Below are 23,772 nucleotides of genomic sequence, written 5' to 3' on the forward strand. Positions count from 1 at the left end.
CCGAATATCCTGGTGGATAATCGTCATCATGGGTTCACACTGGTTGAGACACCATAGACGCATGCCTAGTTTATGGCATGATATTACCTTGCGGGCGTAGCTGGGGATGCTCACCAAGTCGAACAAATTCTGGTGGTGTGTGGCCTAGCGTGTTCAGCGACACTCATCAGTGGACGGAAAATCCCGCTATCACCTCCGCACAATTTCTCCGGATGTACCCACCATTCCCCCGGAATTGCTGGATCAAGTAGATGGTGCGGGGAGCGAGTTGGGGTCGGTTCTGCCCATTTGCAGCTATCCGCTGCCCCGATACTCCCAGTGTTCTCCGCCACCCTCGATACAATCCCCAACACACTATGCCTGCTTGGTTCAACTGCATGACGCTTATTTAGCTATGCGGATCCTATGTCTTAGTCAGGCTGGGCAAGATGGCCCTATATAGCCAGCAGACCTCCGATTGAGAATTCCTGGACTTCTTTTGAGAGCTTTGAGAGGAAAGGGCCTGTGTCTTGTGTTGCCAGGATTTACCCATTGACTCACAACCCACCCCCAATTGAAAAAGTTTCCCAAGATGGGCCTCTTCAAGAACTATCGTGTCTACATCCTCACATCGGTGGCCTATTCAGGCTCGCTCCTGTTTGGTTCGTACTTCTCATTCTTGTCTCTGGCGTGCTTCTACTGACAGCCGTGTGCTCTAGGCTATGACACTGGTGTGATGGGTAGTGTCCTCTCCCTTGACAGCTTCAAGAACGACTTCGGCCTCCCCACAGATTCGACGGGTTTCGCATCCGAGAAGAACTCACAAGTGTCCTCCAACGTCGTATCCTTGCTAACGGCGGGCTGCTTCTTTGGCGCCATCGCTGCTGCTCCCCTCAATGAGCGCATTGGGCGTCGCTACTCGCTCATGATTTTCAGCGTCATCTTCCTTATTGGTGCAGCCGTACAGGTTTCTTCTCTACATGCTATCGGGCAGATCTATGGAGGCCGTGTCATCGCTGGCTTGGGAATCGGGGGAATGTCTAGTATCACGCCTGTTTTCGTCAGCGAGAATTGTCCTCCAAGAATTCGTGGTCGGGTCTCGGGACTGTTCCAAGAGTTCCTTGTCATTGGAAGCACATTCGCCTACTGGTTAGACTACGGTGTTTCCTTGCACATCAAGCCTAGTACCAAGCAATGGCGTATCCCCGTGGCAATTCAGCTAATCCCCGGTGGTCTGATGTTGATGGGACTGTTCTTTCTCAAGGAATCGCCGCGTTGGTTGAGCAGCAAGGGCCGTTATGAGGAAGCGCTGAGCTCCCTGGCCTACATTCGCAATGAATCACCCGACAGCGACGCGGTGCAGCAGGAAATGGCCGAAATCAGAGCAGCAGTTGAGGAGGAAGCATCTGCTACTGAAGGACTCACTTACAAGGAATTCCTGCAGGCCAGCAACTTGAAGCGCTTTGCCTTTGCCTTCTGTCTCATGTTCTGGCAGCAATGGTCGGGAACCAATTCGATTGGTTACTACTCGAGTCAGATCTTCCAAACTATTGGATTGAGTGCTACGAGTGCCTCTCTTTTCGCTACTGGTATCTATGGAACAGTCAAGGTCGTTGCCACAGCCATCTTCCTCTACGTTGGTATCGACAGATGGGGTCGCAAGCCCAGTTTGATTGGTGGTGCCTTCTGGATGGCAAGTATGATGTTCATCCTTGGTGCTGTCTTGGCTGCGTATCCTCCCGACACGAGCTCCAGCGGTGTCTCCAGTGCCTCCATTGCCATGGTTGTTATGATTTATCTCTATGTCATTGGCTACTCCTTCTCGTTGGGCCCGACTTGTTGGGTTGTTGTCAGTGAGGTAAGTCCTAATGCGTCCCTGTTCCAAGCCCGGAGAAGGAGGACAGCTCGGCTAACATCTGGCACTAGATTTTCCCTACCCGCCTACGTGCATACGGCGTTGGCCTGGCAGCTACCTCGCAGTGGCTGTGGAGTTTTGTCGTGACGGAGGTCACACCGAAAGCCGTCCATAGCCTCGGTTGGAGGACTTTCCTCATGTTTGGTATTTTCTGTGTGGCAGCCGGCATCTTCGTCATTTTCTTCGCCAAGGAGACCAAAGGCCGCAGTCTGGAGGACATGGACGTCCTCTTTGGCGCTGTTGACGAAGGCGAACGAAAAGAGGCGGTGGAGCACACCATGCATAAGCAAGGCGCCACTCATATTGAAGACATGAATGCGGAGACCGTTCGTGTCCGGAACAGCCAAGACAGGGTCTAGCTGGCTAGGTCCGATGGCTTGATTCTTTCCCCTGTATACGATTATGACTTACCCGCGCGGGGGCTGGATCCTTATATAGATATTAGAGGCTAGAGAGACTTAGAGTATTGGGGCTGGTATCATGAATCTGGGCCAGTGACTTGATAGCGGAGATATACAATTGCAAGTCTGAATTATTCTAGACAGCTTCAAAATGCAAGCGGTGGTAACCGACAACTTTTAGCATTCATGGAAGAAGTTTTTCCCTTCCCCCTTTTTTGCTTTTTCTTGCCTAACCTTGGCCTGAGACCTCGTGGCAGATGAAGTTCAAAACGAGAAAGTGACATCTCGCCCCTGTCTCAAACGTACTGGGGGCAGACCAGGCCAAATTCGGGTCTCAATAAGGGAAACACCCAACACCATCCTATGCTTTATTCATTTATCATAAGAAGCCTCTGCTCCAGCCTCGCTCATCACAAGTGATTCCTCACATTTCTGCAGCAAGCCGTCCTTGCATTGGCTTGGCACCTCAATTCTCAACATCATCCATTGGCCATAGTGACTCTCCGTTCCTGCCTTGAAAGTCCCCGAGAAGAAGCTTTGAAGCCCGGAAAGCATCTGTGCATGCTCACTTCGGAGTGACTGGCAAGTTCAAATCTTCCACATTTTCCGCTGTTGCAAGGCAGGAGCGGCTGAGACTCCCCTCCGTAAAGACGCGGAGTTTCCCTTAAGTCCACATATTCACATATGAGCTAGTGGAAGGAGCCTGACCTCCCCTCAATTTTGCCTCTGGTTCAATATCACTTTCGAAAGGGAAGCCTCAGCTTGCCGTTATCTGTTTTGCCAACTTGACTCGGTCTGAACCAAGATGCATTTCTGGCATCTTTTGCCCCTGGTGGCGCTTCCTTATGCTTGCCATGTCCTGCTCCCGGGCCGCGCAGAATTGCCCGACAATGGCCGGCAGGAATGCGATCTTCCGGCTTTGATCGATGCTACAGTGGATGACCTCCGAGAGGGACTTGAGAATGGTTGTTTTACGAGTGTGGAATTGGTTAAGGTGCGTCCCCCTCAGTCGGGTTTCGAAGCTAGAGGCTCGGGGAGTTCCGATTGACCGGAAATCTTTCTAGGCGTACACTCTTCGAATTCATGAGGCCAATCCCAGGACGAATGCCGTATTGGAGTTAAATGATGATGCAGTGAATATCGCAAGGGGGCTTGATGAAGAGCGCCGCAGATGCCATGTTCGAGGGTAGTTTTCTGCCCTTTTCCCTATTAGGAATCTCCGACTCAGAGTACGATGTGGACTGCTAATCATGCCGGGCTTGGTGATAGGCCTCTCCATGGGTTGCCAGTTTTGATCAAAGATCTCATTGGCACGAGCGATCAACTTAACAATACAGGTGAGGGGAAGATATCTCGGGTGAGATGGGCTGAAGTTGACTGATGATGAATTGACACTCGGTCTTCTAGCCGGTTCTTATGCCCTCCTCGGTACCAAGCTCCCTGCTGAAGCCACTGTGGTGACTAGACTCAGAGAGCAGGGGCTCATCATCTTGGGCAAGAGTAGCGTGTCGGAATGGGCGAACTTCCGGTCCTTCAATTCGTCGAATGGATGGAATGCGAGGCTAGGCCAGACGTATGGGGCCTACTATCCTGAGCAGGATCCAAGCGGGAGTTCAAGCGGGAGCGCTGTCGCGACTGACCTGGGCTTGGCCACTTTTGCTCTGGGTACCGAGGTAAGTAGTGGCCATTGATTTGATGATTCGATACGAACTAACAGTTCTCAATCTTGTAGACTAGTGGCAGTATTCTGCTTCCAAGTGAAAATAGCAATATCGTCGGGATCAAACCAACTGTCGGTCTTACATCTCGTCATATGGTCATCCCTATCAGCGAGCGCCAGGACACAATCGGGCCCCTGGCTAAAACGGTCAAAGATGCTGCGATGTTGCTGCAAGCTTTTGCGGGTGCAGATCCCAAAGATAACTATACGCTGGCCTCACCGTTCGGTAACTTCCTTCCTGACTATGTGGATGCCTGCAAGCGATCTGGACTGCGAGGAAAACGCATTGGCGTACCGCGAAATGTCATTGACTATCTCGAGCAGAACGATGCGCCAATCATTTCACTCTTTGATCAGGCGATCTCCGTTATTGAGTCTGCTGGTGCGGCCGTCATCGATGACACGAACTTCACATCGTACAACGACTTCTCTTCTAGCTCGATCCCAGCGTTGGTGGTGGCCGCCGATTTCACATCCAACACTGCCACCTACTTGTCAAGTCTGACGAGCAATCCCAACCAGCTTCATAGCGTCGGAGACATTCGCCGGTTCGTCCAGCAGACGCCAGCAGAAGAATATCCCTCTCGCGACACGGGCATTTGGGATTCAGTGATTGCGGCTGGCATGACCAACACTTCTCCGGGGTTCTGGTCGCTGTATCAGGAGAGCCTCAAGTTCGCGGAAGAAGGGGGTTTACTGGGAGCACTGAAACGGCATGAACTTGATGCAGTGATTCTGCCCACCCACCTGGCCCCCGATATCCCCGCCATTCTTGGAACACCAGTCATCACAGTGCCAATGGGAGCGTACTCTGATGGAACACCGGTCAGACACAATGCGCGTGGGAATCTGGTCGATCAAGCGCCTGGTATTCCTCTTGGTATCAGTTTTCTAGGACCCAAGTGGAGCGAAGAGGCGTTGATAGGGATGGCTTATGCATTTGAGCAACGGACGCTCGTTCGCGATCGACTCGAACGACACTATGAGCCGATTCTTTGAGCCACGGACAAGTTACATCTTTCTCGGTAATCTGCCAGCTTGTCAGTTTGATCGCTTTCCTTTTCCAGAATGTGCTTAGCTCTAGATTCATTAATGTAATGGTTTCACGGTTGGGTAATTTGATTGTCTATCTTGCCGGAGCTGACGGCGATGAGGGTATCGCGAGCAAGCCCTTGTCGTGCTTGGTATACTCATTATTGAAGCTTTAACAACAATGAATTTGCGTTTTGAAAGTCGATGTTATCCCTGTTATGGACGCCAGGGAACAGGAGTGCCTCAAGTTCAGAGCGGACAGCTCTTGTTAAGTCCAAGCCAACCCCGATATAAGCCCAACAAAATCTCCAGAACGTATTGCCTAGATTCAAAGCACAGTTTCTGACTCAAAGACGTCTCAGTCATCGAATAGCATTCAAACATCAAGCCTTGGACTGATAGCATACCACACAACGCGCAACCGAGCAATTGCAGAGCGTATCTAGTGCCTCAGGCAGAACCAAGTATTCTGCCACCCTGGGATAGGGCGGTCAGAAAACAAACAGTTTCATCGCCGAGTTTTCGCCGGCTGCTAAGTACTCCTTCTGCCGGTCGGTGTTGGGCGGCCAAGAAACGAACAGTTACAGCGCCGAGTTTCCGCCGGCTGTTTTAAACACTATTCTGCCGGTTTTGGGCGGTCAGCAGACGAACAGTCTCCCAGCCACCTGGCGAGCTCCTGGGCACCTGGCGAGCTCCTGAGCCTGCTCCTAGTTTGTCCCGATTGGGCTTAGCACGTACAGCTGATAAGATCAAGAGCCCGGAGAAAGTCTGCGGGCGTGGGGGTCTGTCTGGGCGCCTCGGCTGGCACAATACATTCCATCGCTTCTCGTCTCACCGTCATACGCCTTTTTCCTTCTTCCTTCTTCCTTCTTTTCCCTTCTTCTTTGTATCTTTATGAACGGCCTGGAACAGACGTGCGCCTCGCTGCGCGCGCAGATCGCCGTTACGGAGGCCCAGCTTGCAGGCCTGAAACGTGAACTGCAGATCGCGGAGCAAGCGGCCCATGACTCGCAAGTCCAGAGCACGAGTATAAGCAGCGAGGATGGCGCGAAGGAGGACAGACGGTGGCCACTTCTCGCTGAGGAGTACCGGCGTTATGGGAGGCAGATGATTGTGCCGCAGTTGGGGTTGCGGGGTGGGTAGATACTCATTCTTTCCCTCATCCCCTCTTTTTCTACCGTGATAGTACGGATTGCTTGGAATGAATGTAGGCTAACTTTGGGCCGCTGTCTCCAAATAGGGCAATTGAAACTCCGATCGGCGAAAGTCCTCATTGTTGGCGCAGGTGGACTGGGATGTCCGGCTGCGATGTACCTTGCTGGAGCTGGAGTCGGGACTCTGGGGTTGGTGGATGGGGATACTGTTGAAGCGTCGAACCTGCACCGCCAGGTTCTGCATCGCAGCCGGAACGTGGGAAAGCTGAAGGTGGATAGTGCGATCGAGTATCTTCAGGAGTGAGCATCGCCCTCCCTACTGCCCCTGTCGCGGCCTCTACTTGAAAATTGGTTGACTGACTTATGATACTTGCGCTCCCATAGACTGAACCCTCATCCCACATACATTGCGCATCGTGAACACCTAGCACCCGACGCTGCAGCGGATATCTTCAAGGACTATGACCTGATACTGGACTGCACGGACAACCCAGCGACGCGGTACCTGATCTCAGATACCGCCGTGCTGCTCGGCAAGCCGCTGGTTTCCGCGTCCGCCCTGCGCACTGAAGGCCAACTGATGGTCCTGAACAACCCACCTCGGCCGGTGGGCGACAACAGCGGCGGACCGTGCTACCGATGCGTGTTTCCCAGACCGCCACCGGCTAATACCGTCACCAGCTGCGCGGACGGAGGTATACTGGGTCCCGTGGTTGGGACCATGGGCGTGCTGCAGGCGCTGGAAGCCATCAAGGTCATCACCGCAGACGACACCCAACCCCCCAGTCCGCCGGCGTTGCATATCTTCTCGGCATACTCCTCGCCTCTCTTCCGGACGATCAAGCTGCGCTCCCGCCGTGCCAACTGCGCGGTTTGCTCTGCAGAAGCTACGGTGAGCCTGGACACGGTGCGTTCGGGCTCCACGGACTATGTCTTCTTCTGCGGCAGCGCAGACTCAGAGATGTTGCTTGCGCCGGAGGAACGTGTCACGCCGCTGGAGTATCAGGCGTTGCATCCTCCGTCCGAACCTGGGGTAGAGGGCAAACAGCCGACGATGATCGATGTGCGCGAGAAGGTGCAGTTCGACATCTGCAGTTTGGATAACAGCATCAATATCCCGATTTCGACGATCCTGGCATCGTCTACAAGCAAAGGCGACGACTCCTCGGCTCAGCTTCCCTCGTGGGTGCCACCGGAGCTTGCCGCTGCAGAATCGAAAGATCCGATCTATGTGGTGTGTCGCATGGGGAATGATTCCCAGATTGTGGTCAAGAAATTGAAGGAACTGGGACTGGACCGACAAGGACAGCGGAGGGTAGTCGACATTCAGGGAGGCTTTCACTCTTGGAGGAAACAGGTTGATCCTGAGTGGCCTGAGTATTAGACTGCCTCTGTATTCAGTATGTAGGCTTTCTTTTGCCTTTTCTTCAGGTTGCAAAAGACCTGAAGATGGATGGTTGTTCGACCGTCTGCGAAAAGCATAGTTGGGCTCTGGCGGCCTTCGAACCCAGCATTTAGATATCCACAAGACATTCTGCATGAATCCGGATTCACTCATTGACTGCTGCTCAATTTCAACGAAACTCTGATTCTAGTTCTCTCTCAACGTCAAGCTAATCGCTTACCGTGCGTCTCGTCAGCCATCTGCGCTGCTCGGGTTGCTTACCAGGCCATGGCGGGCAAGATGGAAATAAGCGCAGCCCCGGACTTTACAGGCCCGTGGCTGACGAGAGCCATCATGGATCTACATACATACTACACCACCAAGAATATCAGCCACCACAACCAGTCACTGCAGATAAATAGCGCTATTTCTCCAGTCCCCCTACCTTTCTTTCCTTCCTCCATCATCATACAGCAAGGCAAACAAGATCCTCTGACTCCCACAATGGACGGAGCCAACACTAAACCATACCACATTCCCGACGACGCCGTCTGGTTCAGTCAGTCCCCTTTCCCATCCATTCTATTGACACAGAACAATCCTAACCACCTAAGAACAGTAACGGGCTGCTCCTCCGGCATTGGCCACGCCCTGGTCAACCACCTGGCAACCCACCATCCAACGCACCGCATCGTCGCAACAGCCCGTAACCCAGCTACCCTGTCCTTCCCCGCGGCTGAAAACAACAACATCCTCGCCCTCCCTCTGGATGTGACCTCGCCCGCCTCAATCAACGCCGCCCTACACGCAACCCTAACGCACTTCCACCGGATCGACATCCTAGTCAACAACGCAGGCTACACGCTAGTGGGCGACACTGAAACTGCCGCGGACGCCGAGTCGCGCGCCCTCTTCGACACCAACTTCTGGGGTCTGGTGGACGTCACCAAGCGCGTGCTGGGTATCATGCGCGATGAGAACCCACAGCACGGCTGTCGGCAGCAAGGCGGGGTGATCCTGAACCTTAGCTCGATGGGCGGGTTCATCGGGTTCCCGGGGAGTGCGTTCTACCATGCGAGTAAGTTTGCGGTGGAGGGGTGGACGGAGGCGCTGGCGAGGGAGTTGCCTGTGCAGTGGAATAGTGAGTTCATTCTTTTTCCTTCCTTTGTACTTCCGACGGGGTGACGGGGCGGGTGTCTGTGCGCTGTAAAGTAGTCTGGCTCGGCTAACCACTGCAACAAGTCCACCTCTGCAACATCGAGCCCGGCGGCGTGAAGACCAACTACGCGACTACCAGCCTCAAGACCATGGTCAATGGGAGACACCCTGCGTATGCGGACCCCAGTTATCCCACGAATACGTTGGTCGAGTACATGAGCCACGAGGAGAATCGGCGGTCGTGGGCGGAGCCTGAGGCCATTGCGCGCGGCATGGTCGCGGTTGTGAGTCGCGGTGCGAGGATCCCGATTCGTGTGCCGTTGGGGGCTGATGCGTTTGGCATGATCTCGTTGGAGTTGGAGAGTATTCGGAGGGATTTGGGGGAGGTGAAGGGGATTAGTTTGGGGGTTGGTGGCGCGGAGCAGTTGGATTCGGTTGGGTTTTTGCAGAGGGAGTGAGATTGTTTTTGGGATGGGGGAGGGCTTGGGAGTGGGTTTGCTTTTGTGATTTGTTCTATTGTGATATTGGAGAGTAATTGATTGATCTCGTCTTGGTATTATGGTGCTTGTTGTTTCTTAGGGATTGTGAGGATAGCGACTTCGTAGTGAGTAAACACATCTGTATCAATCTAAATTTAGAAGTCATCGTCCAAACCACAAGTTTAAGGTCAGCTGCCGAGCATGAAAGGTACCCGCAATTCATGTCAAGAGCTACCAGGGAAGTGCAGGACAAGATCAATGCCAATTCTGTCAGTTGCCTAGGTGGCTGACATCATCATGGAATTCAATTCCTGCTGAGTCTTGGGAACGAGGCGCCGAACCTTGTATCACTCTATGAGTCTACTCATTGAGTTCGACCCATACATATCACCCCCACGGGGCTTCATATACAATAGCTGAACTGTTGGCAAGAGGAATGAAAAGAGACGGCCATGTATCAATCCCTAATCTGGGTGCTATGTAGCAATCTATGGCTGAATGACAACAAGTAACCGGAATAGCAGTGTAATATTAGAAAGTCTCCTCTCTTTCCGTTTGCTCCTTCCTGTTAGTATAGCTTCCTCCCTTCATCGGATTTGGGTACGATAAGACCTCCAGGCTGGACAATGGCTTTCTCTTTCGTTAATGAAAGAGTGCCCTTCCTACTCATTGGATACCGAGCTCATGGTCGACCATGGATGTCGATATTCAATGACCCTCGCGGTCACAGTTCTCCTCATCCGTGGGCCAGCAGAGCGAGTCGCTGCTGACTCTATCATTATGCAACAAGCTCATTAGCAGCCAACACAAGCTATATACACTGCAACCAACGGAACTCAGGAGCTCGCGCATCATCCTTTCTAGACCAATGTCCAGACGAGTGAACAGACTTCCTTTCCATTCGCTGCCAACGCCCTAGGATAGGTACAATCCAGTGAATGGTACACGCTCATCCTCGGAATATACGCACCCCCGTGCCAACCAAACCACCGAAGCATGACTCTAATTCCCATCCCATTATTACCCATATGCAGAGATTTTTGATACGGCTCACCACTACATCATGGGAAACTTTTCATCCATTGGCCGGAATCAAAGTTCCTGTTCTGATCCAGCTCGAAGTGCGATCATGAGGCCCAGAAGAAAGAAAAAAGCAGACAAGCCACATCAACAAGACGTCAACACCCGGTCCAAAGAGAAGAGAAGCAGAGGTATCAGTTATTCCCCTTCTCTGTACCCAGCTCTTTCACTTTTGCATCCTCCTGTCCATCTGTCCGCTTGCCTCATATCTGACACAGAACCCAAGTTATCAATCGACAAACCAATCCTCCTCAAGCAGAATCAGCTCTCACATCCTCCTCTTCTCTTCTCTCCTATCATTTATCCACCTCTCCCTCTGACTCCCAAAGAAAGATAGAGAAGATGTCCACTACAGACATTGTCCGAAGCATCCTCAAGAAGGACACAACCGCCACCACCACCACCACCACCACTAATTCCACCACGAATAAGCCACACAAGAAAGTCAGTTTCGGTCTGATGGCAAAGGCCTTCGTCAGCACGGAGGAAGACATCTCCTCCATCACGATTGGGTTAGAGCGGGTTCGATTTGATCAACCATCCTCCTATGCATCTCTACCTGTCGGCGCCAAAAGACGCCGTTCGATCCGCCGCCGTGAGAAGCCGGAGCAAGAGTCGAAGAGGCCCAGGCTTGATATCACGACTGCTTCCACCTCCCACTCCACCAACACTAGCAGCATCAACAGCGCCAGCACCTACTGCAACAGCAGCAGTAGCACCAGCACCAGCACCAGCAACTTCGATTTCGACTTCTGTCTTAAAAAGTCCATTCCTTTCCCCAACTCCGACGTGCGTGTCGCTCGTGTCGACACGGTGAAAGGGGTCGAATTCCATCCTATCTCTTCTGCTCTTCCTGTCTCGATTGAAGGCATAGAGTATCGAACTCTTCCTAGTCTCGCCGAGACGAGATTTATGGAAAATATGGAGCGACATCCTCGCTCTTCACCCGATGCATTAAAAGACCCGGAGTATTATCCTCGTTCTCCTTTGTTCCTATTCGATGATTGGGCTCAAGACGAGGAGTATTTCTTCGGGCCCAGGCCCAGTTTCGGGACGCCGTCGCGGCGGGTCCCATCGCCTTGCCCGTTGGAGGAGCATCTTGATCGGTGGGCGAAAGAGAAGGACTTGTGTTTGTGAGTGGGGTGAAGTGGTTATCTTGATTTGTCTTTCTTCTGTGGCATTGTTAGCCTTGCATTCATTTTTGGTGACGTTGATACCCTTGCCGGTCTTCCTTAGTCGAAGTTCTATCATTATCCCATTTTGATATGTCTTGCTTTGGGTCTTGTTCTTGTTTGGAGTCTTTCTGTACGAAGCTTGACTTGGTTGATTGATTGATTGAATGGATGCATTATTGTCTTGTCTTCTTTTGGGATCAATATGTAGTGTAGAGTGTTCACTTACTGGTAAACTGAACTTGAGCTCTCGTGGCCAAGGATATGAATCCTGATCATCTATACGTCCAGCCATCCCAACCAACCCGTAAATCGTTCTTGATCAGAGTCCTTGCTCTATTTAAGTTGCAGATCACAGTCCGAACAACTGTAATCCAAAAGATTGATTCATGAGGAATGAGCACAGTATCGGGGGTCCCAGACCGACAGAAGTTGGGTCAATCAGCCGTACTGGATCTGCCTGTCCCTTTCAATTGTTAAGCGTGACATCAGAGCACCATTCAGAACAGAATGATGAACCCAGACCCAGCAGTCTCGATCACAACAAAAAAACAACCTCTTGCAAAACCCAGTGTCTGGGTCAAGTAAGTACGAGGCAAGAATAGAACCCAGTAAACTTGTCCACGAATTCTCAGCTAATACTTCACGGGACAACGTACAGCAAACCCCACATATCCTCCACCCTCCACATCCCATCTCAATCTGAATTCATCCTCCATCAACAAACCCAACTGTCAATCCAGCTGCTCCCTCTATCCACCTACACATCAATTATCAACCATACCATCACCGCTAAATAATCCAGAGCCCCATTACCTGAAACCGAAAGGAAAACAAAAGAGGAACGGAACTACCGCGCAAAACAACTACACAACCCGCCCAAAGCCGAAACCCCCAACAACACCCGCCACAGCGCCTGCAGTCCATCCATGTACATGGCGCGCAGTGCCTGCATCTCCTGGGACTCGGGTCCGGTACCGGATCCACCCTGTCCCATCAGCAGCAGCAGCATCATCGAGGTCCCGTCTCCTTCTTCTGCTGCAGCAGTGGTTCCGCCTAGTCCCAACAGATCCACGCCGCGTTGATCGCTCATCTCGCGGACGACCTGGCCTAGGATGATTGCTCCGCTTACAGGGACGGCGATGCACATGCCCCATGTTTGGAGGATGGAGTACATTAGTATTCCTGGTTTGGAGACTTCGGTGGGGGTGTTTTTTGTGGTGCTGGTTCTGTTGTTGTCGGGTTTCCAGCGGTCGTGGGGCGCGGTGGTTGCGGGTGGGCGGTGTTGGAGGCAGCGGTGGTAGCCTGGGATGAGCAGGGCGTGGCATATTCCTGTGGCCAGAAAGATGAAGACCCAGGCTTGTGGTTCGGTGTGCATGTCCAGGGTGATGAAGGCGCATGAGGCGAGTACGCTGATGGCCCAGCCGGCGCGGATGATCCATCGGATTGTGCGGGGACGGTGCAGGAGGGACCAGTTGGAGATTAGGTAGAGCGCTGGGAGGGATGGGGCGGTCACGGTGAGTAGGCTGAGGCCTGTTAGGGTTGGGATGATGCCTTGGATTAAGATGAGGTACATGGGTAGGTTGAGGAGGTGGGATAGGAGCTGGACTCAGGTGGGTTAGCTTGGCTTCGAAGTGTTGGAGGGCAAGGGTGACTGGGGAAAGCGCACCGAGAATCCATGCAGGAAACTGCTGAGATACATCATCGCGCGCGGGAGGGATTGGAAGTCTGCGGCGGCGAAGATCGACCGCGTCGCCCAGACGCTTTCGTAGAGGACCACGAGGAGGATCACGCCCGCCCCGATGCACAGAGGCACGAGCACCCGCCAGCTGGACCACGGGTAGAAGGTGCCTCCCCAGCTTAAGCCGATGAGCAGGCAAGCCATTCCCAGAAGGCTGAGGACGATACTCAGCCAGCCCAGGTTGCGAAGTTTGCGCATGGAGATGCTGCGGCGGCCACGCAGGTCCACGGCGAACGGGATGACGAGGAGCCCTAGTGCGCAGAAAGCAAAGCTGGCGTAAAAAGCCCAGATCCTCGAGGTATAGTCGCTGAATAGTCCTCCCAGAACCAGGCCGAGCATAGACCCGACGATGCGAGCCTGGAAGAGGTACCCGGAGTAGTGGCCCAAGTACATGTCAGGGATGATATCGGCCATGACCAGCAGCGAATAAGCCATCACTGCGCCCCCTCCTATTCCCTGCACAAACCGGCCAGCGATAAGGCTGGCCAGGTTCATCGAGCCGCTACAGACGCCCGTCCCGGCTGTGGCGAGGACCACAGCGGAAAGGATGATCGGGCCTGCGCCAATGAGGTCTGTGAGCATGGCGAAAAGGGCTTGGCCCGTAGCGCTGGCGATGAGGTACGAGGTCTCGATCCATAGTATCCCGCCCAATGCTCGGTCGAGCGTGCTTGACAAGCTCTATAACAAAAGCATTCAGTTAGACCACATCAAAAGCATGTTGTCGGCCATACGCACTGGTATCAGGGGTATGAGCACGGTCACATTCAAGGCATCCATCGTCACTAGCAGACAGGCGGATATAATCATAAGCCACTCCTTGACGTCCGGCTTCCATTTGGTCCGCTCGATATTGGCTTCCAGATTATTATCATGGTGGCTTGCCCTGGCGTCGACGTCCTCAACTAGGTTTTCGATGCATCTGCCGCTGTATAGCTGCACGTCGGAGCCGCTTTTATCATGGCTAGAGTCGACATACTCCAAACCCATTGTCGTTCGGTGCTCAGGGTTTCTGGAATCCGCACGATTCAACCAGAGCAGCTGAGACAGCTGAGCGCGACACGGAAAAGAGACGTTAAGCACATATGATGGTCGAGCATCCCATCGTCGTGGATAGAGGGGAAGTTCGTTGCATCATCAACCCAAAGAAAAAGCTAAATGCAAACCAGTCAATCAATCAAAATTCTATTGCCTTGATGGAGCCGACTATATCAGTCAATACATACTAGCATGCTCCAGTATGCAAGGGGCAAGCACAGATCCGCGAGGAGCTGATACGTAAACGCGTGCTGGTACTTGCTCCCTAGTTTCGCCCATGCATGTGAACCGTCCATGGTGCAGCTCTAGCCATGATCTAAACAGCAAAACAAATTGATATGCTTGTGATTTGCTCGATGAGGGCATTCCGATCACCCTCCGTAGACAGAAATTCCGCATTCGGGTAGCTTGGCTTTCCTTCGTAGTACTGGTATGCAAGCACAGGTCACATCAATATTCAATTTCGAGCTAAAAGGCCAAGAATTAGCCGGCAGCACATTCACATGGAAAGGAGAGCGCTTAAGCGGACTTGGGAAGCACATAACCCCCTATATCTTGGAAAAATTGCATGGCGCTGGCCATAAATCTCGCGACGTCTTCACCAAGCCATGGCGCGAGCATTCTTGTTCTGGTGAATTCCATTTCCATTTCGCGAAGGTACTTCCCGGCAACCTATCAGAGCAAGACTTAGTCTTAGAAAAAGCCTCCGATAAGCACGCGAATGATCAGAAGCGAGCTCACTAGAACACACGATCCCGCTCGTGTCGGGTCTAATGCAACCTGCTCGATAAATTCCGCAACACGCTGAGGCGTTTTGGATTCGAGACCTGCTTCGTGCCATCTCTGTGCGGATCCTGCTGTGAGCCGGGTCGTAGTGAAAGATGGGGCAACAGCGTTGACACGAATGCCATATTGCTGCGCAGTATTCTGGGTTGCACGAAGTAGCCCCACAATCCCATGTTTAGAAGCGACATACGCTGCTACACCGGTGCCTCCAAAATACCCCGAAGTAGAAGCCAGAAGGACAAGGGATCCAGATGGTTTGGATTTGTTCTTCATGTGATGCATTGCCAGTCGGAGAGCTGTCGATCGTCAGCAGGAATCGACCTGATACCCAAGGTGAATTTACCATTCAAGGTCCCTTTCAGGTTTATATCGATCACTCGAAAGCCTTCAATGGACTCTTTGAGATTACCGTTCTCATCCAAATCATCGAGGTCCATGATCGGACGAGACTCCATTACCCCAGCGTTGGCGATGACAATGTCAACCTCTCCGAAGCGCTGAACTGTCCGATGGAAGAGCATTTTCATCTGCTGCCAGTCAATAACATCAGCAGCAACAGAAACTGCCTGCTCGGGCCGAGAAAATGCTTTTATGAGCGTCTCGGCTGTTTCTTCAAAGGACGCAAGGTCGGATACGACGACCTTTGCCCCGTGATCATTGAAACGCGATGCGACGACCGCTCCGATCCCGTTTGCGGCTCCAGTCACAATCACAGTACGGCCTGCAAAGCGTCGCAGCAGGTCTGGGTCAATTCTGAAATCTTGCATCTTAGTTGTCAGTGAGACTGAGTGTGTAGGTGAGTTGGTGAAAGAGGATAAGGCAATTGCGGGCAGGCGTGGGGTTGTCGGTAAACCAGCGGCCATCGCCGCTTAAGCCGCTTCCCTGCAGTGCATCATTACTTTGCTCCATCAAGTACAAGACCTCGCCAAGAAAGATACCTGTTCTGTGCTACATGAGACTGTCTCAGAGTTAAATTGGAATATTATATACAGAAGAAACCAAAGTCAGTCAACTTTGTCCAGGTCCGTCCTCGACACTCGCGACACTTCAGCTGACGACTTGGTGCTGTGCGCAGTGCTAATGGCATGGAAGGAAAAGTCCAATTCGCCTACCAACGCCTTCACGTCTCTGCATTCCGTTAGCATAGTACTATACTGGAATAGCTAGCGAACTCACTTCATCAGTCTCTCCACGTCACCAACAATGCATCGGGTGGAGATCTGCAGTACTGAGAACGTAGCAAAGCCAGGCTCCGCGATATGTCTCAAATTCAAGATATCCTTGTCCAGCGCCTCAAGCCTCTTAGAGAAGCTGTATGGACGAGGTGTCTTCAGATAGGGCGGGAGAGGCTGTTGATTCGTGATGCTAGCCGAGAGGAGGCACAACACAGATGTTACCTCATGCGTCGTCATTCGTGCGCTAGCAACCAGTCTCCTAAAGTCGTGAAGCCAGGCGGAATCCGATTCATCATCAGCGTGCCCAAGTTGCAAGAGAGTATCCGAGGCGTATCCCAGAAGACTCAGGTAGCTGACGATGCTGTGCACACAGTTAGAGCGCTCGACGAACTCAGATCATAACCAGCGAACGTACCTGTCAATACATGTGATAATTGAATCATAACGCTTCTTCGGAAATCGTCCACCGATAGGAACCTCCCATTTCAGGAAGCCTGAGTAGGTCCGCAAGCTGTTCAACATGAGCATCTGCTTGGAAAACACCTTGTTGCGAGCCTTGAGCAATCGCCGTCCTGAGGAAGTCTTCAGTGCCAGGTCACCCTCGTCGCCTCGCATCCGCGCGGATACGGTCTCGTGAATGACAGAATAGTAGTTTGCCAAAAGATATAAAGATGCCCCCAGACTCTGGCGGAGGGCAGAATGCTCCGAGATCGGATAAGGAAAGAAGGTCCAGAAAAATGCAACGGCGATACCTCCGGCCACCGTTGCTAGTCTGTACGGCGCTAGCAGGTAAATAGGATAATACTGCTGTCCGTTAGAACTGGCAACCTCCTCTCCGATCTTGCGAACCTCCAGTTCGTAACCCACTATCATAGAAGTAGAGATGATAGTGATAATGCCAATAATTCGGAAGCGGAATTGCTTGATTGGCACATAGAAGACGCAGGTCAAGAAGATGAACAAGAAGACAATGATTCCTGGGGTCTTCTTGCCCGGAATATACCAAGCCAGTAGACTAAGCACCATAGCTATCACAGTGCCTAGAATACGAAGGACAAAGCCAAAGATGCTCTGCCCTGAGGTCGGCGACATACTCATATTGACCATGATCATGGCCCATACGAATCTTTGTTTCACGAAGAAGCTCTGAGTATCATGGAGAAATGCGACAACGGCCACGGTCATCGTGGCGCAAGCTACGCGGAAGCCATAAGCAGACTCGGGTGAGCGCAGTGCTGAAGGTATCCGTCGAAGCTTATCTCCAAATCTTTGTAATCCATTCTCCGGAGGTAAATGTTCGGGGTCTTTCCGGTGTTTGTATGCTTCGCCAAGCTGGAGAATATTGTTCTGGGAGCTAATGTCGCCGCCAAGGTTATCGTCTTCGTGGGTATCTTCGGCTTTAAAAGCGCTTACGACCCATTTCAACAGGCGTTTGGATCCGGGTATAACGAGCCGTTTCCGTGACATTTTCCCGCTCGCACGCTTCTCGTCGGCAAAGTGAACAAAGTCCTGGACGACATGACCGGTGGAACTGAGGAGTTGTTCCATCTATACAAGTCAGCATTGCTCGAAACGGACGGACCGCATAAATTTCCACGTACGTAGAGAATCAAGTATAGCTGCCTTCGGCTCCGATCCCGTCCGACCCCTGAGCTATCCGAGGGAATATCGTCCACGTCGAGGTGGACGGAAGAAGGGTGTTCGAAGAAATCAGGAGGGAGGGTGATCCCTTTCTCTTCGCCCCAAGCCCGTAGAGCGATGCGTTTAGCTGCCTTGAAGTTACTAAGCTTCTTTGCATAGTGGGCGGCAAAGCCTTTCTCGCCCGGTTTCGGGCTTGCATTGGCCTCAACATCGTTGGCATTCTTGGACGTGGGTGATTCTTTGGGCGGCTTGCTGAATTCAAGGACGTACGACACATGCTGAAGGCCTTCATCGATCGTGTCAATCATAGAGCGGAAGGGATCATGCACAGCTCTCATGATATCATTCCATTCCTGCACGATACGACAGCGTATGTCTTCGGGGGCGCCAGGGTCAATCGGCTGGTTCCACTTATTGTAGTCGGACAGGCGCTGGAAGATGTCGACGACGAAGCTTAAACCCACAACCGGGATCATAGCTTGACGCAGTTGTCTGAAGATTGCCTGGAGGTCGTCGGGGCCCAGTTTACCGATAGCGAATTCACGCTTTGCAAATGTCAAGTCTCCATGGATCTTAGCATGAATGTCTGTGATTTTCTGGCAAGCTGTTCGAATAGCCGCTGCCTCTGAGCTATACACCTTCCCCTTCTCGGTCACCTTTTCCACTCGAGAGTCGTAAGTTTCCGCCCGCCCAAACATATCTTCGCGCTCTAGGGATTCGAAATACGCTGTGTGGGCTCTAAGAGCACCGCGTAGGCCTTGGATATAGCCTCCCATTTGTTTGAGAACAATCCCGCGAGTACTCTTGGGCAGAATAAACAGGGATACACCGGTGCAAATTGCTAACCCAGTCAAACAAGCTTCGAGCAGTTTCTTGACCAATGCAATTGCTGCAGCCATGGTCCCCAGGCGAGAGGCGTAAGTGAATGTGACGTTAGCAACGATAGAGTAGATAATCACGGGAAACTGGAACTGCTGAAATTTTGCTCTGAACGTGTGGACCACATAGATCTGAAAAAATAGCCAGACTCCACTGACTGCCGATGCGGACGCATTGTACGAAGTGGATGTCGTCGAAGTAGCACTCGATGTCGGGGAAGATGACTCTGTATGTCCTCGAGCCTTGATACAGCAGTACATCATGAGCAATGCGAAAGCAGAGGCCACGCAGACTGCTAGAATGTCAAGCACCATCATCTGGATGAATTTAGCCCGCGGCATGATGGAGAAGCCCAGGATTGAAATGATGGCCACCAGATAGCCAACAGTGTTGAATTGGCCAGATACAGCATCTGATTGGTACCTTTGGCTCATTAGCTCGGCTCAGAAGAGATAGGATGGATGTTGTAGGCCAACATACATGGCCACACATATCGTAGGCGGCAGCGCTCCCCTTGAGAACACCAAGGAATCAGCGAATAGTGCACGGTAGTGGGACAATTGAAGGGGCGTACTTCATCATGAGAAGCAAAGTGGGTATGTCCATATTTAGCTTACCCCAGATTATTTTGGGGAAGCTGAAAATCCTCCACCATTTTCGCTTCTGGGGCCCAGCGTCGGTGGCATTGACCGGCGGCGAGGCTGATGCTCCAGCACCATCCGGCGCTACCATATCTTAAGCCGATGAGTGGTGTCAGTCGCAATGTTGCTCTCTCTTTCTTTGCTCAAGAATCATTGCCCGAGGTATTTGTTACGCCTTCCCCGGAACACGTGATCTGTCACCCGATGCCGAATCGATCGCCGGGAAAGAGAGGCTCCCGGTTCGCTAAGCGGTTATGAGTGTAACAGAGCAGAAGGCTGTGGGATTATAAGATGATGGTTCAATAGAAGCTGGAGAGAGGTGGAAAACACGAGAAACCTGGTCGGAGAAAGTGGATTCGAGGCTGGCGGGGATACGAGAGAAGGAGTGACTCGGTGAAGATTGATAGGGAAGAATAATTTGGTGGCGATCGGCGCTCCGTAACTCAGCTAAGAAGGCTAAACCGGCCAACTTCCCAATGCGGTCACGGTCAGTGCAAACTATGGAAGTCCCGTCCACAATCAGTCAGTCTTCACTACGTACACAATACTGATTCTCGAGTTCGATGGCAATCCTACGGAATAAATCAGCAATGTCCGAGAGGAAGATTCCGCGCCTTGTCTCGGAGAGACCGCAACGTGCAAGGAACCCGTCATCGGGCTATTTCCGACCCACTCGCAGCTGAACCGCATATGATATCATCCGCGCACTTCTTGTTTCCGCCCTGTCTCTCAACGTCGATGCAGATTGGGAGATATTCAAGTCGGTTTCTAGGCATACATATCCTTCCTTTGTCCTGAGCATCACACACGCGAATCAGATGGTCCCTATTGTCAAACAGTAGACCGTCTGGAACTCCAGAATCGAAACGGGCTATTGAAGTTTATTATATCCGTTGCAGCAAATGCTTCGGTCTAGCCGGCACAGATCCGAAAGCATCGGATCTCGGCCGCGGTGACCCGAAATACTCCACACTCGTCATGTTGTTGTGAGATAACGGGGGACCTTACATGAGTATGCTTGGTGCGAAGACGTTGCACTTTACATATGGAAATGATGATCCATAAAGGCCACTCCACTAAATATTATTTTTATGTTAGCCCCTTGATAGTCGAGTGGATGCTACATCCTGTGCTTCGATTCTTCGGCCGTGGGGGTAGGTCGTCTGTACGATTCCCTTTGGGGAATTGTTCTTTTTCAATGCTGTCTTTCTCATCGAGCTCTCCAAAATTCATTGGTTGGGTCAATATTTTTATAGCACTGGAGTGCCCTCAATGCACATCTATGACTTCGATATCCCTTCTCGGGTTTGGGGTTGTTTCTGGAAGGAAGAAATGCAATGATAGAAAATACTCAGGAATCTACTACGAGCACAGAGCAAGCTGCACGAGCTCAGACAATGACCGACAATATATAGTCTCTGGCCTGAGAGAAGGCGGTCTAAAGGCAATGCACAGTGTCTCGTTAAAAACAAGCTTAGAATGATCAACGGCTATACTTCCATAGAGCATTGACATCAACTCTGGTCCTACACTTGCTGATAAACTGTATATAGCGAGGCACAACTTCCTCTGGAAAGCGGATTAAATTGTCGAATCAAGTCCCAACATAAATGGGGCTCTGAAACTCCCATAGGTAAAGAGAGATAATTACACGAAAGGCAAATGTTCCCTCGACGCACCATTATGATCATCACCAATCCAACCCCCAAGAACAGCCACTTCACCACGGCCAGGAGAGCAGTCCAATTAGCTTCTCCTTTACAGCTTGCCGTAACCAGCGTTGGAATTAACGGTGGAGACGACGGAGGTGTAAGCTGAAGCGGAGGCAATGTTCTTGCCCTTGAAGTTGTTGAGGAAGTCGGTATCAGTCTCGCTGAGGGTGCCAGAGCTACCGAAGCCGTTGATAACACAGGCACGGCCGAGGGAGGCAGTGCAGGAAGTTCCAGAGGAGGTGGAGGGAACGGAGAACATCTGGCCGGAGGTGGGGGTCTCGACGACTGTGTCAACGTTCTGGAAGACGTTGCCCTCAGCAAGGATATAGGCACCGGATCCAACCTCGAAAGCGTGGCCAGAATTGTCATACCAATAATTGTTGACCTGTTATGAGGTTAGCACTTGGTCAAAAGAAGGAGAATACTAGATCGGCATGATCCGAGAACGTCGACAAAGATCCAGATTCTGCCCCGAGGGCGGTATAGTGCTTTAGTCAGCTCTACCCTGCCCTACGTTGAGCATCATCTCTGATACCTCGAACTTTTTCGAACCACCCCTTGGGAATTATGACGTACAGCGTGAAGGAGAGTGTTGCCGGCAACTTTGGGAGCTCGACCACTGGTGCGATATATGTAGGAATCTTTCAAGGTGACCATATCGCTGGAACCATCAAAGTACATGCCCCAGTAGTGGTAGCCGTCGCAGGTGGCGGAGTAATCGGTCTCACCGTCAAGGTAGTGGTTGGTGATGGAGACACGGTTGTCGGCAGAGGTTCCGAGGACGATGTGTTGGCGGCCGATGCGAGCGGTGGTGACGTGGTCAATCCAGACCATGTCAACGTTGTTAAGAGTGATAGCATCACCACCCCAGACGTACTTAGGGTTGATGTCGGTAATGGCAATGTTCCTGCGGTGATCTGTTAGGGAGATAACGTTGTGATGAAGTCTAATGAGAGGTGACGCACTGGATAATCACGTTCTCAGCACCGCTGACCATCCGGAGACCCTTGCCCTTGATCACACCCTTGCTACCCACACCGATGATGGACTTGTTTGAGCCCACAGTGATACCAAGAACACCGGCATTGTCACTAGAGAAGGTCGGAGAGTCAGAATTGTGCTGATGCGAGGTAATGAGGACCGTGAGTCAGCAAGGAGACTTACTAGCTGACGGAGACGGAGGGAGCATCAGGCTCATAGTTGGTGCACCAGTCGTTCTGGTTGATAGCGACCTGGCAGGCGGAGGCGGTACCCCAAGGAGCGCAACCAGTGCTGGTGGTGGTACCCTCGGTGCCTCGGAAGTCGAAGGTCTTCTCGAGAACGATGACGCGAGCCTCGCTGTCACCAAGGTAGGAGACCAGCTCGTCAGTGGTGCTAGGATAAACGGGGGTAGCCGAGCCACCTCCCGTCACACCTTTGGCGAAGCCCTCTGCGGATCCGGAGACACCGACAGCAGCGGCAGAGCCGATAAGTCCAGCGACAGCAGCGCTGAAAAAAGCGGCGTACTTCATGGTGGGCGAAAAGAAAAGGAAAGAAGACAGAAGGACCAGCAATCTGAGAAATGGGAAAGGCTGAGAAAGAAGGACGGAGGTAGGGAAGGAGTGAAGGAGTGTGATGATAGAGAGAAAGGATTCGGTGGAGAGGGGGTGGAAGAAGGATTTATATGATCTGAAAACCTAGGAATCATGAAGATAGAGCCACCGTATCTCATCTGATGGAGCAGCGTCAACATGCCGAACGAAATTGGACGGGTGACAGGTATGAAACGACCAGAACCATTTTTGATTAGGAGTTAAGGGCTCCGGCATGAATGCGTCAATTCTTCTCAGTCAGTACCAGACTTGGCGCGGAGTACTGACCGAGCCCTAGGATGAAGGGCATGGAAGTCTTGAACGGACCAGACCATGGTTGAGCACAGAATAGGCAATGATAAGCAGTAGCAGCCACATGGTTTGCCCATCACCATAGGGAAACCCCCTGGTTCATAGTCCATGAGCACAGTGATCCACCGTCAAGGGGTGGCCGGAAGCAGGTGGTAAGTTGGTAACTGGTGCAATGGGAGAGAGGTGGACTGTGGAGCGTCCCGGGTGATTTACGATGTTTCATGGTTATCACGCCGGTGCGGCTCAGTCCCTGTAGTCTAAAGTCAAAATCACACCGTGGCAAAGGCTGGTAGTCAGATGTTTGCAGTAGAGAGATAATTCCTCCGTCTTGGCTGTAAACTCTGTGAAGTTGATGGTTGAGCATCAAGCGTGGTGTGGGAGGATTTTCGACCTGTACCCCGTACTTTTTAGTATTAGAGGCAACATAGAGTTTAGAGGAACAGATGGGAACTTGCGTTATCTCAGTGTATTACCTTTCTTCTGTTGCAAGTACTGTTTAACGGTCGTAGGGATGGTCCCCACGTCCATCTCAGAGTTTAGATCGTATCTCTGCATACACATAGTGTCAGGACTCAGGAACGCTGAACCGCCGGTCCACAGACAAGTGGGCCTTTCTTCGACCCACCACATCGCGGCACCAAAACAAAAAAGAACAGAAAAGAAACGTAAAAGTTATTCCACCCAGTAATCCAGCATCCATTCTCACTCGCAGAAGGGTATCTCCGGGCGCTTCCAGAACACGAATCCTGTCTCCATCAATCGGATGTTAGGACTGTCTTGGTCGGATATGGCCAATTGCCCCCAT

General features: G+C 51.9%; 9 protein-coding genes across 9 annotated transcripts; 5 read left to right on the plus strand and 4 right to left on the minus strand.

Moving 5' to 3' along the window:
- Window positions 1–444: 444 nt before the first annotated feature.
- Window positions 445–2,253, plus strand: BO97DRAFT_386174 (sugar porter family MFS transporter; the record flags this gene model as incomplete). The annotated part of the gene is made up of 3 exons (XM_025693516.1): window positions 445–641; window positions 699–1,837; window positions 1,906–2,253. Exons 1-3 carry the CDS (start codon window positions 572–574, stop codon window positions 2,251–2,253), a joined length of 1,557 nt encoding a protein of 518 aa, XP_025553626.1. The 5' UTR covers window positions 445–571.
- Window positions 2,254–3,100: 847 nt separating this feature from the next.
- On the plus strand, window positions 3,101–5,014 carry BO97DRAFT_422379 (putative amidase; the record flags this gene model as incomplete). The annotated part of the gene is made up of 5 exons (XM_025696794.1): window positions 3,101–3,289; window positions 3,360–3,481; window positions 3,565–3,632; window positions 3,703–3,968; window positions 4,028–5,014. 5 exons carry the CDS (start codon window positions 3,101–3,103, stop codon window positions 5,012–5,014), a joined length of 1,632 nt encoding a protein of 543 aa, XP_025553627.1.
- Window positions 5,015–5,836: 822 nt separating this feature from the next.
- Window positions 5,837–7,726, plus strand: BO97DRAFT_404039 (HesA/MoeB/ThiF family protein). The gene is made up of 3 exons (XM_025694873.1): window positions 5,837–6,182; window positions 6,288–6,501; window positions 6,586–7,726. The coding sequence occupies exons 1-3, from the start codon at window positions 5,942–5,944 to the stop codon at window positions 7,583–7,585; spliced, it is 1,455 nt and encodes a 484-aa protein (XP_025553628.1). The 5' UTR covers window positions 5,837–5,941; the 3' UTR covers window positions 7,586–7,726.
- A 363-nt stretch (window positions 7,727–8,089) lies between these two features.
- Window positions 8,090–9,201, plus strand: BO97DRAFT_476410 (SDR family oxidoreductase; the record flags this gene model as incomplete). Its single annotated transcript, XM_025700478.1, has 3 exons — window positions 8,090–8,144; window positions 8,205–8,726; window positions 8,828–9,201. The coding sequence occupies 3 exons, from the start codon at window positions 8,090–8,092 to the stop codon at window positions 9,199–9,201; spliced, it is 951 nt and encodes a 316-aa protein (XP_025553629.1).
- Window positions 9,202–10,644: 1,443 nt separating this feature from the next.
- On the plus strand, window positions 10,645–11,847 carry BO97DRAFT_412311 (uncharacterized protein; the record flags this gene model as incomplete). Its single annotated transcript, XM_025696232.1, has 2 exons — window positions 10,645–11,435; window positions 11,826–11,847. The coding sequence occupies 2 exons, from the start codon at window positions 10,645–10,647 to the stop codon at window positions 11,845–11,847; spliced, it is 813 nt and encodes a 270-aa protein (XP_025553630.1).
- A 477-nt stretch (window positions 11,848–12,324) lies between these two features.
- Window positions 12,325–14,202, minus strand: BO97DRAFT_340155 (MFS general substrate transporter; the record flags this gene model as incomplete). Its single annotated transcript, XM_025691584.1, has 4 exons — window positions 12,325–12,462; window positions 12,550–13,077; window positions 13,144–13,868; window positions 13,947–14,202. The coding sequence occupies 4 exons, from the start codon at window positions 14,200–14,202 to the stop codon at window positions 12,325–12,327; spliced, it is 1,647 nt and encodes a 548-aa protein (XP_025553631.1).
- A 276-nt stretch (window positions 14,203–14,478) lies between these two features.
- Window positions 14,479–15,901, minus strand: BO97DRAFT_464949 (SDR family NAD(P)-dependent oxidoreductase; the record flags this gene model as incomplete). The annotated part of the gene is made up of 3 exons (XM_025699523.1): window positions 14,479–14,922; window positions 14,992–15,332; window positions 15,380–15,901. Coding segments are annotated over 3 exons (1,016 nt in total), but the record flags the coding sequence as incomplete, so codon positions are not given.
- An 80-nt stretch (window positions 15,902–15,981) lies between these two features.
- Window positions 15,982–19,944, minus strand: BO97DRAFT_441499 (MFS transporter). Its single transcript, XM_025698178.1, has 6 exons — window positions 19,306–19,944; window positions 19,212–19,244; window positions 17,813–19,154; window positions 16,627–17,759; window positions 16,213–16,572; window positions 15,982–16,164 (listed from the first exon to the last, which is right to left on the minus strand). The coding sequence occupies exons 1-6, from the start codon at window positions 19,461–19,463 to the stop codon at window positions 16,041–16,043; spliced, it is 3,150 nt and encodes a 1,049-aa protein (XP_025553633.1). The 5' UTR covers window positions 19,464–19,944; the 3' UTR covers window positions 15,982–16,040.
- Window positions 19,945–21,130: 1,186 nt separating this feature from the next.
- Window positions 21,131–22,595, minus strand: BO97DRAFT_432685 (polysaccharide lyase family 1 protein; the record flags this gene model as incomplete). Its single annotated transcript, XM_025697558.1, has 4 exons — window positions 21,131–21,469; window positions 21,661–21,991; window positions 22,050–22,175; window positions 22,249–22,595. 4 exons carry the CDS (start codon window positions 22,593–22,595, stop codon window positions 21,131–21,133), a joined length of 1,143 nt encoding a protein of 380 aa, XP_025553634.1.
- Window positions 22,596–23,772: the final 1,177 nt, after the last annotated feature.

This window comes from Aspergillus homomorphus (assembly GCF_003184865.1).
Source record: "Aspergillus homomorphus CBS 101889 unplaced genomic scaffold BO97scaffold_8, whole genome shotgun sequence".
NCBI lineage: Eukaryota > Fungi > Ascomycota > Eurotiomycetes > Eurotiales > Aspergillaceae > Aspergillus > Aspergillus homomorphus.